This window comes from Scomber scombrus, chromosome 20 (genome assembly GCF_963691925.1).
Source record: "Scomber scombrus chromosome 20, fScoSco1.1, whole genome shotgun sequence".
In the NCBI taxonomy this organism is placed as follows: Eukaryota; Metazoa; Chordata; class Actinopteri; order Scombriformes; family Scombridae; genus Scomber; species Scomber scombrus.
In genome coordinates, this window is record NC_084989.1 from 16,408,411 (window position 1) to 16,425,407 (window position 16,997).

General features: G+C 40.5%; 1 protein-coding gene across 1 annotated transcript in view; it reads left to right on the plus strand.

Moving 5' to 3' along the window:
* Window positions 1–4,416: 4,416 nt before the first annotated feature.
* LOC134001921 (disco-interacting protein 2 homolog C) overlaps window positions 4,417–16,997 on the plus strand; it is a 60,578-nt gene continuing 47,997 nt past the window's right edge. The window contains exon 1 of the mRNA XM_062441104.1: window positions 4,417–4,495. Coding sequence (XP_062297088.1) covers window positions 4,417–4,495 — 79 coding nt within the window. The remainder of the gene's footprint in view (window positions 4,496–16,997) is intronic.

The following is a 16,997-nucleotide window of genomic DNA, read 5'->3' on the forward strand; positions in this document are numbered from 1 at the left end:
CACTGTTACTATACTGCATAACAAGCTTCCCTGCTTATCTCTTTATTTCGGCCCTCGTATGAGGGTATGTTTGTTTGAGATTTAGTTGCCATTAGGTTTATGACCTACATGTCATGTTGTGGCAGAGGTGTGAAAGTGATGTCTATTTGGATTAATCTCTTTGTCCCTGCAGGAATGTGAAGGAGAGCGCAGAGATGACCAGCGAGGCCAAACCAGCTCCGCTCACACCGGAACATGTCACAGTAAGACTTTAAGCCACACTTTCAGCAACTCTGTGGTGTTCAGTAGTTTCTCTTACCTTCGCGAGGCAGCTGGATTCATGAGATCAGACTTGTCTGAGTTCAAGTTAATTGCTTGTGTCCAAACCACTGGTGGTTCAGACCAATCAGCGTCCTGTGAGGATTCTCGCATGATGTCATGGTCTTGTGAATCACGCTGCTTTGCAAGGTAGGACAATGATAGACAGATGGTTCATCCAATCACCCACTAAGTGTTCTTTGAAAGTGCTCGTTCTTTTCCAAACAATATCCAAGGACGACTTCTCAGATGGTTCTTTGTAACACACCATCTGGCACCTCAGGTTATAGTTTCTCCCTTTCTCCTGTTGTGTAAGAGCAATTTGAAATATGACATTTGAAAATGAGAGATTTCTATTAAACCTGACAGTCTGACAATAAGTTGTTAAAACTGAACTGGAAACAACACAGCGAGGAAGGAATTTGAGCAGGATTGCAGACTGCCTTTCATATTTTTAAGTCATTTTTTTATGTTCAATGTCTTCTATCCACAAACATCTGCTTGCAACCAGAAGGACAAATATATGCAGAAACAAGTTGCTTCTAAATACAGTTTCATGATAGCACTCATGCATCAGTCTTTGACTTACAGTGAAAATTATACAGTGTAGTATGTAATATACTGTAATACTATAATACTGTACCCAGTTTGGATATGGGCATCAACCCATAAGATTGCCAAACTTAATTACCAAAATTGTACAACCAATTCAGAGTTCAAAGACTATAAATCCACGACTCTTTTTTTCAACAAAAGGGAGTACACGATTTCAAGCAGGATGCACAAACCTGCAGCACCGTCTGACTGTAGCAAAAACACTGACGATCTGGACACCTCAAAGCCGAAGCATGCATGTGTTTGGTCTAGTTGCTCAAAAACTGAGGTGGTATGGTGAATAAGATTTGAAGGATAGAGGAGAGAGCTGCTTTAGTCGTCTACGTATTAGATCAGCTCTGCGTTAAAGTTATTACTGTGCAGAAGAGGCCACATGTGACAGAAACACTCACACTACTTTGTGTTCTGATTGACCAGGAGTCCAAGAAGCTGAGCTACGCCCAGATCTGCCAGAGAGCGTCACCCAATGAGCCGGCGACGCCAGCTGACCACACCTCATCTGAGACTGAGCAAACCCCAAACTATCCGGGCCTTGCCTCTGACCCCACTGTGTTGTCACGGTGATCTTACAGGATGGAGAAAAAAGACACTTATTAATTTGAAAAAAAAAATCTTTGAGTGTTGTATAAGCTGAGAATGTATTGTTGTACCAACAGGCTGCACGTATAACATGAAGAATAACCTGCATGTACAGAGTGATGTGGTGTAATATACAGGGCAGGAAGGTGAGCAGGTGTGGGTCCTGGGTTGATTAACCACTCAGGACGTCAAAGCCAACGTTTGAGTTGGATCTGCTACTTTCTGTTTTAGTTTTATTTCTTGGTTTGTAGTTCAGAACGGTTAAGAGAGCCAGGTTCCACTTTGATTTGGCCTCGTTTCTTTAGCTGATGGCACTGGCACTTCTTTACCTGCCGTTTGTGTGTGTTGGGTGTTTTCTCACTGTACAGGATGTTCTGCCATGATTCTGAACTCTTTCTGGTGTTTTTGTTTTGTTTTGTTTATTTCATACATCTGTTTTATTCTTTAGTCTACAGAGTGGCTATGGGCACACATGATGCTTTCTCTCTAAATAACGGCATTAGAGTAGTCACCCAGTTTGTTTCCATTAGACTCTCAAATGCTGGTGAGATGTTGAGGCCTGTAATGACCGAAGGTCCAATATATATTAGTGAGCATTGGAAGGATCAGATCTCTGTATGGATTGGTCTCATGAGTCCAGGTATTGAATCAAACTTTAAAGTATGTTATCCTAAAAAAAGCACTGTACATCAATCCTTTATCTCTGCATGTTTTTCTTTTTATAAATTTCATTTTAGGATTTAATTTATGTGATATTTTTATTTATAATTGACGAGTGCTTTTTGTGTTTAGGCTTTATTGATTTGCAAACATCTGTACCTGTGTTGACAACTAAAAGTCCAGCTGAAGTCACCAGTGTCACCGCTTAGTCTCATTGTCTCCGTCTGCTCAGGTGAAGCTGAGCTTGGACGCTGGATTTTAGACACAGGGGGGCTCATTTCAGGTCACCACATAAAGGGAAGCATGCTTTTTGGCTGGGCAAGTTAGTTAGTGTCTGTAAACAAGCACTGATTCCACACAGAGAACTTGAATTGTATTGTATTGAGTCCAATGTTCTTTTGTTTAAAATATACAATTTTAAATGTGAAGCAGTTGTCATGGAGAAAGAGAGCAGGTGTGGTTGTGGCACATGTTACTTTGTCTGTACAGATGTATATAATATTGAGCAAATATTAAAGAAGTGCCTTTGAAGTTAAAAATGTTTGTTTTGTGTGTATTTGTTTTTTCAAAGTCTTTTAGTTTGTTTTATTTAAGGTTTGCTCGAAACACTGCACATTTTTAAACATAATACATTTGTATAAAAGGTTTTATCTATATATTTTTATATGTTCTGATGTCCAATAAGACATGCTCTACTGTGATCAGGGGCCCAGTGCTGGAAAGTATGTCTATTTGATGCTACTTTTTACTTCCACTCCACTACATTTCAAAGGGAAATATTGTACTTTATATTCCATTACATTTGTATCTGAATACTTCTTCCACCACTGCATTGATCCTTCATCATGACCATCACACAGCACTGAACGCCCTTTCACAGAATACAACAGATGACGTCCATGCTGTTTGTTGTGGTTCCTTCTTCTAGCCAACAGATGGCACATGAGTCACATCACAGCGCTCATTACTCCATTATGTGATCCCACCACTTATTTACGATGAAGATGATTTGATTCTTGGTCGGCAATAGGCTTAATGAATGCAATGAAGACTAATGAAATACATAGTATTACAAGAACAAAGTGATGCACACATACAGTATGTGTCACTGCCACATTAGGCTCGTTCAATCACACTGGACTCAATTAAAGACAGTTTGACCTTTAATTTTAATCACATTCTGCATTTCAGACTCAGTTTTCATGTGCAGATGTTGAAGACAGTGAGTCATGGAAACTGGAGGGAAAGTAAAATCTGTAAGGGCCTGGGTTGAAAAGCCAGGAATATGTCACCTATCTCAAACACAAAACATTTAATTGGCACATATATTAGTATACAGCATGAAAGATGCAGCAAATATACATCACAGGGTTAAGATTAAATTATCTTAATAAAAAGTATGTGGGCACAGCTGAAAATGTGTATTGATTTAATTAAAACACGTTTTTCCAAAGCCAACTAGGCCTATTTTAAAATGATGTTACACAAAACAGAAAAGTGTTACACTATTCATTAATGCTGAACAAACTGTGTAGCATATTAGAATAAGAAGATGAATTATTTAATTCAAAGCTGTAATTAAGTATAAAAACGTTTCACTCAGGTGTAGTTAAACTGTTAAAAAACATTTTATGCATGAGAAATTGGGAACATTTTTAAAGCCAACAAGGCCTATTTTAAAATAATGTTGCAGTTGCACAAAACAGAAAATTGTTAAAATATAAATTAATGCTGAACAAACTGTGCAGTATATTATAATAATTATTATTATTAATAAAAGCTGTAATTACGTATAAAAACAGCTTCACTCAGGTGTAGTTAAATGCAGTAAGTGTAGGTGTGGTTGCTCGCTGCGCCCCCTGTCGGTGATGACCATCACCGCCTCCTCCCTCCCGCCCTCCTCCATGCAGTCACGTGATCCCAGCAGCAAGAAGCAGCGGACGGCGCTGACTCGGAGCCTCCTCCTCATCATCATCATCATCACTACCACCGACACAACCACGGCAGCGGCAGCGTAGAAAGCCCACCGAGCCACCGCCGGGTCTTTACCGATTCGAGGAGCCGGGCACCATGGCGGGCCCCCGTTAAAAAAAAAAAAAAAAAAAAGCCGAGACCCAGATTTATCCTCTTTGTTCTTTCCCTCAACGCCTCGTAGTCTTTCGCCGAGGAGGGGCCGCCGAGGAGAAGCTCTCCCTTTCCGACAGGAGGAGGAGGAGGAGGCGGCGGTGGTTAAACCGGGGAGGTGTTTTCTACGGTACGAGCTGAATGGCGGACCGTGAGGCGTCGCCGATACCGATGGAGATCCGAGCCCGGCTGGCGGAGCTGGAGCTGGAGCTGTCAGAGGGTAAGAAATTCATAAAACGGGTGCCAAAAAATCCTCCCCCCCCTTCTCTCACTCTCTCTCTCCTCCACCTCCTCTTTCCCCTCGTTATCCCGTTATCTCACCACCACCACCACCATCATCATCATCATCACCGGGAGCCTACCTACTAACGGAATCTTACCGTTCATTCCTACGACCCCCCTCCTCCTCCTCCTCCCTCTCCTCTCCTCTCCTCCTCCTCCTCCCGTCCCCATCCCGCTCCTCCCATCCAGATGTTTGTCAGCCAGGGACCGGCCTGGCCAACTCTCTGTAGCCGGGAGAGGATGAGGGCAGAGCGGGGAACACACTGCGGGATTCGGCCGCTGCTCTTTGTCTCAGTTAGAGAAAACAACACCCAGCCAGCATGTTTGCCCACTTTGGGTCCCCAAAAGCAGCCTGTTGTTTGACCTTGAGATGTTGACACAATCAGGGGGGAGTCTACCTGCATGTGTGTGTGTGTGTGTGTGTGTGTGTGTGTGTGTGTGTGTGTGTGTGTGTGTGTTAATCTGTGTGTGTGTGGTCGGGTTTAATAATAGCATTGCGATGCAACGCTGCATGACAGAGCAGCACACAGAGGGGCAGTTTAGGCGTTTGATGCCCGTGATCTCAGCCTCCTGCTTCAGTGTTTTTTTGGGCCTGCAGAGCAGCTGAGGATGAGGAGGATGCTTGGGAATATTTTTCACTCCCCCCCTCCACCACCACCACCCCTCCAACCCCACCCCCACTTCCACCTCCTCTTCCTCTCTCCTCTTCCTTTCCATGCACAGATACAACAAACACTCTCTCTCCATCTCTCTTTTTTATCTCTCTCTTTCTCTCTGTGGGCCATTGAATCTCAATCACAGCAATCCACCCTGCTGCTATTGCAATACATCCCATCTCGGATAGGAACAGGGCATTTCTCCCTTATATAATGGGGATGGCATATTTTATTCATACCGGCTCGGGAAGGCCTACATTGTGAGAGAAGAAGCCTAGATAAATGCTGGATGTGAGCCACCTTGTTGCCTGAAATGTGCATTTCCTTGTGGATAAATGTGTGTGTGTGTGTGTGTGTGTGTGTGTGTGTGTGTGTGAGGCACATACAGATCTGTGTTAACTGCGGTTTGCCACACCACACTCGGGTTAATTGCGTTGCTTTGCCTTGCAGTAAAAATGCCGGTTGACTGAAGGTGACGATGATTCAGTTTTTACTCGTCTGTCACTTTTGTCAGGTCTGCAAAAAAACCTGCAGTGAAACCAGCCTCTCCTTGCGGTGTTGTGCGACGAAAAAAATAACGCCACACTGTCTGTAGAGTAAGATGCCGTTTCGGTGTGTAAATTCTGGGGCAAATGCTGCATATTTTAGCATGAAAAGGGTCAAATTTATATGTTCAGACAGACTGACAATCAGGAATCTGCAGCTTCAATCCAAAAACATCAGCGCCAGCCTTTGAAATCCCCAAAACTAGTCAAACCTCTATACATCAAACTGTCCCGTTTCCTTCTGATCAGCCTCATCATTCATAAAAGCCTTTATTTTCTCTCACTGCAGTGACACACACATATAGACACACACACACTGAGGCAGCTGCAGGCCGATAGGAGCTCCTAATCCTGCCGAGAGTGTTTATCAGAGCAGAACCTGCTGCTGGCAGATGTTATTAATGATGGAAATGGTGGGAGGAAGTGGAAACGTAACGGCCGAACGTCAGACTGCATGAAATACTCCAAACATTCAGGTGTGTCTGTGTGTGTGTGTGTGTGTGTGTGTGTGTGAGTGGGATTGACAGGGTTATTGGAGGATCACAGTGAGATGAAGCCTGACGGGCCTCCTGATAGTGTGATGGACATGTCAGCGTGTGTGTCTGTCACTGGTGATCATCGAAACAGCGAGTGAGAATGTGTCTGCTATTGGTTTGTGTGTTGATGGCCCTATGCGTGTGTGTGTGTTCGGTCATGGCCAGCTGCAGATGAGTCCGTGTAAATGGATGGCGTGTTTTCAAAGAGGCTTAACATCGCGAGGGAAAGAAGAACATGGTGTTGTACTCAGTTTTTAACTCTGCTTTTCATTGGGATACATCTTCTAAAAAAATATTGATTCATCGTATTCTCAAAAAAACCTGAAAGCAGTGGAATTCTCAGAGTTCAAGTTGCCTCTTTTTTTAGGCCCTGCAACTAATCTTTTTAATCTTTTCAACTTATCTAATCAATCGTTCAGTATTTGGTCTATAAAATGTCAGCTGCTGTCTCCAAAATCCCCAAGATGCAACCTAAGATGTCTCGTTTTGTCCTGACCAACAAACCCAACCCTAATACCCAAAAATATTCAGTTTTCTATTACAGAAGACGAGAGAAACCATAACATATTTACATTTAAGAAGCTGTAATCAGAGAAGTTAAAATAGGGACAGAGTGCAACAGGTTTAATCTGTAAACCGCGCCCACCTAAGGAGAAAACAATTGGAGCAATAATATGCAATCAAGGGCTGAAAATGGCTGTAGATGGCTTAAAAACATAAAATTTCAGCATGTCTAAGGATTATTTTAGCACTCTATATCTATCAGAGAGGAAAAGCATATACTGAAACCTGTTACATTATATATGCAACAATGCAATACATGAATGCAATGGGTGAAATCACCTGCAAAGTATAGATAGCACAACTGTATAGCAAACTCCACTCCTGCAGCTGATACGGTGAGTATAGTTCATAAACATAGGTGAGGAAATTACATGGACAGACATGCAATCATTTACCATTCAGCCTCTTTTAACAGTTAGGATTTCAGCTGATTGCAGGTTAGCTATTCTGTCATTTACACGTGTATAACAAGCAGGACATACCTTACAATTAAACAGCTGTTCTGTTTTTACGTTCATACATGTGGGTTTCATGTTCATGTGCTAGCAGCGTGTTCAGGTATATGTTTCATATTTATGGACGTTTTTGAGCCGCAGGCTGTCCGTGCAGCTCAGGATGGGTCCGGTTCTTCCATGGCCTGTAGCGTTATCCACTTTTGTCTGCTTGAAGGTTCAGTTTTTCGGTTTGGCAGCTTATAAAAAATTTGTTCTGGGTTCTTTACGCTGTTGGTCGTACATCCCACCACACGGCAGCTTTTAGGCATTTTTCTGCTGTTTGCTAGCATACAGAAGTGACACAGAGGCATCTTCACTCAATACAAAGTCAGTGGAGAGCAATGAATTGTTTTCTCCTCCATGGTGGGATGGATTCAATTGTGCTCTGTCTCTATGTGAGCTGTTCATATAAAAAGTGGCCAACGTGTCAAATAATGAGGTAAATATATGTAGAAGTAACTACAACTGGTCACGGATTTCTTTATATGGTCATCTGCTCCACGCACAGTGCAACAGTTCTCTGCTACGCTAAGATTATGGCATTATTCCAGTGTAGCCATGACTCCATTAAACAGTAGAGCAATGTTAAATAAGGAGTTTACCTTTTAAAGGTGTGCTGGTTGTCTTCCACTCTTCATCAAACATCATCATCACTGAGGCTGTTTCTGCTTGTACTATTCCTCTCTGTCTTATTTTTAACTGAAGCCCTGAAGAAAGAGCTCCAATAATCTCCATATATTGTTGTGTTGCCCGCTAACGAAGCTTTACTAATTATTAATATGTTTACTAAACCCCAGCGGGCTGTGTGAGCTGTGGCCAGGAAGCAACGCACTGAGGCCAAGGATCAATGCATTGTGGTTTTGTTGTAAAAAGTGTGCTTATTACCGCCTTTGGAGCAAACAAAAGGTGTAAATTATGTTCTCTTGCTCTTGCTCTCAAGCTTGCTTACTGCTCCTTTGTTAAGGAAATAATGTAGTTTTAGCTGCGTGTGCTCAGGAGCGGGTGACTTGTCATTGCAGGAGTGTTTTGTTGTGAAGGGTGTTGTGGTTGATGTCGGCAGCTATCTGTATCATTAGCTTGGGAGCTAATATTTGCAAGGTGCTTCTATTCAGATAGCACCATATTTATTGTGTTGTTATGCCAGTCGTTTGTTGATGTTAGCGGGAGAGAGGCAATGCACTTGGTAGTACGCAGAAATGTCACATCCACTGTATTTTTGTGAAAAATCCGCCCCATAGAAATCAGTCCTCAGGCTGTTACATACAACCAAGAAAGACGATGAAGGTTTCACTTTTTAAGTTACATTACAACCTGTTCTGTTCACTCATTGGCAAGAAAAAACAATTACATGTAGAACCTTTTAATATGATCCAGTAAAGCAGGAAATGTAAGGTTTTCAGTCGGCGATAACTTAACTCGACTCTAACACCGCTGCCCCTCATCAGAACAAAGTGGGTTCATTGGGTGGGGGGCCTTAAAGAGACAGGAGCTAAGACTGCCTGTTAAGAGACAGAGGCGGAACTGAGGGGTTGTATATAAAGGGCCAGTAATACAATAATATGAGATATTTAAATGTAACAAATCCTCACATTTCAGAAGCTGTAAACAGAGAAAAATTGCCTCCTTTTGATATTTTTCTTGATTAAATGAAATCATAAAATGTAGCAGCAGCGGAAGATTATGATGTTGGCATTTATTTTAAGAAAATCGTTTTTAAACTGAAACTGTAAACAAACAAAAAAGCAGTACATTCGCAGATTTAAGGAATTGGAATCAGAAAAGGTCTCACAATCTTGCCTTAAAAATGACATTCATTGATGATTAAAATTGTTAATTGTTAATTGATAATTGCCTTACTATGTCAGCAGTCGCAAAGCCTCTCATTAGAGCAGGTTTCAAGCATTTGAGCAGCTAAAACCGGTCACAGTTGAACAAAATTGAAACACTGCCTACTGGCATGAAAGCAAAAAACAAGTCTTCTGCAGGATTAACAATGTTTTCAGTGCCCTCCAATAAGCAGAGTTATTGGACGTAGACCTAACTGTTATTGAGATGCAGAGAAGCGAACCTCAGGCAACAATTTCCTGTCAGATTTGATGGGTAGCGCTGCGGGATGAAACTTTTTATTCTTCATCTATGAGAAGACGAGTCAGCGCTCCACCTGTTTATTAGATAAACTCAGCAATCAGCTGAGCTGTGGTAGATAAGCCTCTCTCCCGCTCCCTCGCTTAGTTCATCTGTGCCGTATTACTGTGACCTCTAGGCATTAAAGCGCCGTTCTATGGCGTTTTAGAGCATTTAGCTGGCATAGTGCATAGTTATGCAGAGTGACTTGCAGCAAGCACAGAGCGTAGATGGGATAAACCGAGCTGTCGATGGACTTGTTGGATATTGACGGGAGGGAACCTGCCAGCTTTCTGTTACAGGACGGTTGCTTCAACTGCAGAGCTGCAGTCATATCATCTTGATATGATGAAGCTGTAAGATAGTCTAGATGCTTTTGCTACGCTTGATGTTTGGGAGATTTTTGCTCAGACTGTTTTTGTGCCAAAAAACAAGGCGGAGCACGGTTTGTGTGAGGCGACTTTGAAGCTGATGTTAAATATTAAACTGTCTGACCAGGAGAAACAAAGAGAAGCTGATTTAAAATTAAGGAATGTCCACACATACATATTTAATCAACAAAGTGCTGTTCAGGTGTAAAAATTGATGGGGCAGTTTCTCCTCTGCTAAATATTTCACAAACATATCAAAGCTTGCTTTTTTGTATTGCATATTTATTGAGAGTCAGTGAAGAATGAAATATGTTTCACCTCCCAATTCTTGCAGATTTTGGGATTTTGGAAAATGCCATATTGCAGTTTCAATTTTTTTCTAAATATAAGTAAGAGCAGCCCAGGTTTGTTGTGTGTGTGTGTGTGTGTGTGTGCGTGCATACAAACAACAACAATGTGCATCGGTGCCCTAAAGCGGCGCATTTCAGGTCAGTGTAGGCTTGTTTTTCTGTATCTGCAGTGCATCACACTGCAAAAAAATGTGTTCATGAATAATCCATGATTAATTATTCTTTGTTGTGTATTTAAAGTTGATCAGCACAGTGAATGAAACAAAGTGAATATGAAGCTGCCATGGAACTAAAGTGATTTTTTGAGACATATTTTCAGTGAAGTGAATGTCTCTTGATTTGTAAATGAGATGTTTTTAGCTGAAATTTAACAACCAAAGTTTGTGAAATGTGAAGATTTGCTGCTTTTCACAGTTTTATATCTTGTCAGTGACATAAAATGAATAATTTAGTGGTCTTAATGTGGACTCTGGGAAATTCTGATGGTCATTTTTCATCATTTTCAGACTAAATCATTATTACATTTTTTTTTTAAATTGGCATATTAGTCATTAACGACCTCTCAGTGTTTACCTCAGAATTAGATTTTAATTGTTGTGGGAATTGTCCAGGGGCGTATAATAAGTAATTTATCATCAACATGCATGCACACACATACTCAGGCTAACAGGCTTGTTCAGTTTTTGCACAGTTTGTCCTTTTTTTTCTAGGTCTCGTCCCAAATTTGTCTCAAAATTAATTTAACGTTTGTCCCTGCGTTGACAGGATGTCCGCATAAGCTCGATACGCTAGCTAATAAATGAACTGAAGAGTTGGGTCTCCAGTATTGTGTTAAAAACATAGATTAATTCATCAGAGTTAACCTGAATGCATCAGTTTTTGACAACTTTGTGCAGATATGTTCATGACACTAAACATGTGTGATTCAGCCAGCAAAGAGAAGCCAACATCTATATACACCCCCTATATAAGTCCCCCAATCTTCTTTTTAGGTTTAAATGGCAAACGACAAATCAGTATTAAAGGTGTATGCCGCCACTTACTGTACCGGAGTGTGTAACATCATGTGTTTGAATGAGAGCGGCCGAGCAGCTCCAAAAATAGAAAATCAGTATGTGGTGGGCAGTGCTGATATTGTGGTGGGCCGCCACAAATAAATGAATGTATGCTGCTTCTCTACTGTTCTTATAGCCGATGCCCTGTGGATCATAAGATTTACTCGTGTAGATAAATAGTGTGAAATTTAACAACTGTGGATTATAAAACTTTTTCGAAGCAAGCCTTAAAGCAACTATAATCCTTTTTTTTTTTATAGCCGTTCGTCGTCATGAACCTACAGAGAATTATCAGCGACTCTGCAGCTCCCCTCAGCAGTGAGTTGCAGCTCATTGTTTAGCTGTCTGGCTGCATCTGTGAACAAAAGAAGAAGCTGTAAAAAAGCTGCTGTACATTACCTGCTCAGCACCAAACAGCAAACACACACAGTTAGCTGTAGATTAGCTATTGAACATAGTGGACATTTTTTTCTCAGGTGTTGATAGAGAGCAAAAACAGAGCTTAAAGAGAGTGAATATTGGACTGAATATTCACTCTCCACCTGCTGAAAGGACAGCAACGTGACTGCTGGATGAGGAAATGAGCAACTATTTGCCAACAAGTTCAATATGTCAACTTCAAATCTGATGTGTTTTATTTATTACTTGTTCATCAGCAGGTTTAAAAATGCAAGATCTGAGAATCTATTGAGTAGAAATTGGGCTAATTGGATCAATGAGTGATGGATGGTGGTTTAGATGAATACTTTACTGCCTCTTGAAATCTGGTTTATAGGGATGAAATCAAGCATGATTCTGCTAAATGGAGCAGGTTTTGCTTCAGTCAGTAGGACTGCTGATGTCAGGACTGATCTAATAGTTCTCTCTCTTTATTCTACAAATCCCATTTTGGTGTTTCCCAAAAGAAGCTAAAGTTCTCAACCACTCATTCAAGAATATAGGCTTAATAAAATACAGTCTATAATTGGCAAAATCCAAATTTATATCTGATTAAAAGACATTAAACAAGACTTTGAATGTGATCAGACATTTGATGACATCTTTGGGTACTTGACAGTTCTCTATATACTCTGTGCTACCGACACATTTCAGTCAGTACCGGTAAAGCATTGAGGTTTGATACACGCTCGATAATCGGTAATGAAAGCTAGATTTAATAGAAGTTTGCAGAACAAAAGCAGCGTGTTTACGGTTTAAAATCGGAAGTAAAGGCAGTGACAGCTAAGTGAGCGATGCGTCGGTGTGTCTTCAAAATAGAGCAGTTGTCAGGCATTTGTCGTGCAGCCAGTTTGAAATGATGTCTGTCTCCATCAAACGCCTGTTGAGCCTCATCAGACAGAACAGAGCACAACTGTGGGCTGCATCGGTGGGTGTGTTGTGTAATTTGACTGCTGACAGAAAACATGAATCAAAGGCGGATTGACTGAAGATCACAGAAAATCAATATCAGGATCAGGAAACGTTCGTAGTTATCATAATGGCTCCTAAACAACTACAAGAAGGTTTCTACTTGACCTACCGAAACATTTGACATGTTTAGAGCTGCAGCTAACAGTTATTTTCATTATTGATTAATATGTTATCTTTTTGGTTGAACTGATTAGTTGTTTGCTTTCTAAAATGTCAGAAAGCCTAGGATGCAACCTAAATGTCTTGTTTTGTTCCCACTGTCCACAACCCAAATATATTCAGTTTACTGTCATAGAAGACTAAATAAACTACATAATATTCACATTTAAAATATTCTTTAAAAACAAATCTCAAATCAATTAACCAGTCAAAATATTTTTCAATTAATTTTCTGTCAATCGACTACCATGATTGGTTGTTGTAGTTTTTTAAGGGACAGGATTGACCAAAGTAAGTCTAGTTGCAGATTTCTCATATTGATAATTGTAGATTTTCAGTTTATCTCATAGCTCCTTTAAAAACAAAAAATACCCTGATTTAACTCGGGTTACAAGAGTGTAAGTAGTATGACACCTTCGCTGACTTAAGTTGACAAACCAGATAGCTTGTTTCGTCTGGGCAACAATCCAAAAACCGAAGATTTTCAGTTTACAATGATACACATCAGAAATAAGCAGCAAATCCTCACATTAGCGAGGTTTGAACAAGTACATTTCTGTCAGTTTTTTCTTGATGAATGAACAAAACTGCATCCATGTTGCTGTACAGGACAGTAAAAACATGTAATGCTTTTGTAATCAGTGACATGAAAAGGGAAGTGAAGCAAAGTGATTTTAAAGAAAAGTCCAAAAATTCAGAGCAGTATTTCCTCATTGTGGTGTTTTTGTGTGTTTCTGACTGTTTGAATTTGACAGTTCAACATTTTAATGAGACCAAAGGGAAGAGCGGGAGAAACATGTAGCGAGGTGTCAGTGAATCGGTGAAGCAGATCAACTGAGAATTGACTCCAATTTTGATAACTGTTGAACTGCCTGTGTCATTTTTCAAGTGGAAACACCAAAACATCTGCTGATTGTCGCTTCACTAAGCACAGAGTTGCTTGTGGGGCTGCAGTTTGAGATTATTTTCAATGCTGATTAATCAATATGTCAATTAATGTCTCAAAAATGATTAATGATGATGAGTTATTGAAAGAAAATGAATCAGTTCAATTCGATTTTGATAATCAATTATTTTCAGTCATTTGCCAAATATATATTGGTTTCAGCTTCTCTAATGTGAGTATTTTCTTCTGTATTTCTCTTATTGTCGATAAATTGTCACGTTTTCAGTCTCCAGAGATTAGTTCTGTTTACGGCAGATGCCACTGAGCATGTGCGGGCATGTACCCCAGTTTACAGCTTCACTAGCTTGTTGTGCTTCATCTCACAACATCTTGACTTTATACCACACTTTACATTTCTCAAAGGACTTCAGCATAAATAGAAACTGAACCACGTTCCCGCACATGCTCAGTGGCGTCTGCAGTACACAGAACTACTCTCTAGAGACTGAAAACGTGATCGCTGTTATTAGTCTTTGGAGCTGTTTCTAAACAAACTGACATGATTAAACTCTTCATAATGAAGGAATATGTCACCCAGTGAGGCATTGTGACTCACTGATGTGATTTTAATAGCTTTTGAGCAACGGAGGTCTACAGCACAATACTTGTGAGTAGATCAGTTCTTTGCTGGTTTGGCTCCAAACATGAGATTTAAAATAAGAAAAATACAGAAAATCAGCTTTTAAAGAGATAATTTCAAGGTGTAATAAGTGGAGATTGGTATTTCTCAGTATTTTTTACTTTTTGAAGACCATATTACTAATAGAGTTAATGAAAAAACAAGTGATAGATTAATTCATCGTGAAAATAATAATCAATAATTACAAATGATGACCCAGGATGTCAGGTTGTATTTACATCTTAACCCACTGATTCACCAAGACGCCCTGGTTTTCTGTTTCTTCGGTGGACGTGACACATGACTGCCACTGCCATTGTGTATGTGTATATGTGTTTATATATGTGTGTGTGTGTGTGTGTGTGTGTGTGTGTGTGTGTGTGTGTGTGTGTGTGTGTGTGTGTGTGTGTGCGCTTCCCCCTGGCTCTGTAGTGGACACATGCGTTGCACAGCCAGTGGACGCTCCACAGTCCACACGGGTCCCTGCATGTGAGTGTGACTGCCCAAGGTCCCAATGCATGACGCATGCTTCAGTTCTGTGTGTATGTGTGTGTGTGTGTGTGTGTGTGTGTGTGTGTGTGTGTGTGTGTGTGTTTTAGCCTGCTGGAGGTAGATTTGGTTACCATGGTGGCTTTGTGGGTGGACTGGCTGTTTATGATGATGTGATAAGAAAAGAGAGAGAGATCAAATAAAAGCAGGATGTTGAGGAAAAAGACAGCAGAGACAAACAGTGCGAGATGAAAAGATGGAGGAACAGGGAGTATGAGGGGAGAGATGGGTGGAGGGGGTGGCGCAGTGTAGATTGGTATTCATCTCTTTTCTCTTTGTAGTAAAAATACATCATAAAAACATTTCAAAAGAGTTACAAAATCAACTGTCTGTGACGGTATGTGCGTGTGTTTCAGTGTCTTCTTCGTCCTGACAAGACGTCCTGCAGCTTCACATGATTTGAAATTGTTTGATATGAGTGTTCAAGGCTGCGACTAATGATTATCATGTTTATCATTTTTAATTTTATTCTCCAGAGTCATAAGTGACGTCTTTAGATGTCTCAGTTTGTCCAAATATGCAGTTTACTGTCATGTATGACAAAGAAAAACACTTAATTGTCACATTTGAAAGGCTGAAACCTGCTAATGTTTGATATTTTGACTAAAAATGAAGAAACTTGTTACTGATGAAACTTTAAATTGAATCATGACTTTTGTGATCAAAGAATAAGTAAAGAAGATTCCAACTGACTGGAAATTCAGTCCTAGGCTTTAGTACTTTTTATACTTTTAGTACATTTTGGTACTCAACCCTACATGTTGGTTTGAAGCAGAAAATGTTTTTGAAATCGTAGCCATCCACAGTTATATGTCAAGTTTTAATATTAATCCCTCAGAATCAAAGAAGGAATTTCCACATGTTTGAAATCCATCACAGAGGAGGGAGGCAGACCACAAGCAAGGACGTGTTGGGGTTTGTGTAAAAATCTGGGAAAAATGAAAAAAATTGGTCACAGAATAACTCCCAGCATGCATCAAACATTGCAAATGGAGTTGGGTGTCATTTAAAATGATCTAATGCTTAAGTTGTGGCTCAAATACCAAAATAATACTTTGCTCAATGCTTTAAAGTATTTCCAGGAACAAAATCCCTGTTTTTTTTTTCTTCAAAAAACAGCAAGTCTACAAAAATGAGAGTAAAAATCAATAACTCTGATCAAAGACGACCACCAGACTTACAGAGCCAGTTTTAACCACTCAAGTTAGTTTTGATGGTTGGTGTCATAGATACATCCAGTCAGTTTAATACCCAGCCCTCATCACTCATCATGTTATTAACATTCAGTTGAAAGCAAAAGATTAGCGATTAATTGATAAGTCGACTGATGTAAAAAGATTCTCGCTAATCATTTAAGTCATTTTAAGCCAAAATACTGAAAAAATAGGCTTCTCAAATGTGAATATTTGCTGGTTTTCTATGATTTCTGTCTTTTTTTTGGCTGTTGGTCTGATATGTCCTGATGAAATAAATAAGCAGAGCAGATGGAAATAATCAGCGGTTGCAGCTGTAGTCACATTCTGGGTCATTTTTGGGTGCAAACTGGTGGAAAAACCAAAGGATGGAGATAATGTATTGCTGCGAGAGAAGCATGACTTGAGTCAGAGAAATCAGGAACAATATGTTTGCTTCAGACGACTTCACGGGTTTGCGGTGAACCTGCCAAAATTAGTTTTCACAGAGTTTGTAGCGGTGCTGAAAGCTCAGACCTTTGGGCTACACAATCTCAGCGGGCGGAAAAACTCCAATCTGCAGTCGGCCGCTATCGATTCTCTCTCAGCTGTGTGCCATTAAAACAGCCCAGTGTCAGAGAGCAGGGAGGAGAGGGAGCGCCGAGAAGGAGGAAAGTAATTAGACTGCCAATACAGACACACGGTACGACACGCACACACACACACACACACACACACACACACACACTCACTCACACTCACGCCCACACACACACACACATCTCAGTCACAAACATATGCACTCACCCTGGCAGGTATCATTAGCCCACTTCTCACATCTGACGCTCCAAATCCAAGATGGCCGTCTCAGGCCTTCTCCAGGAGAACCG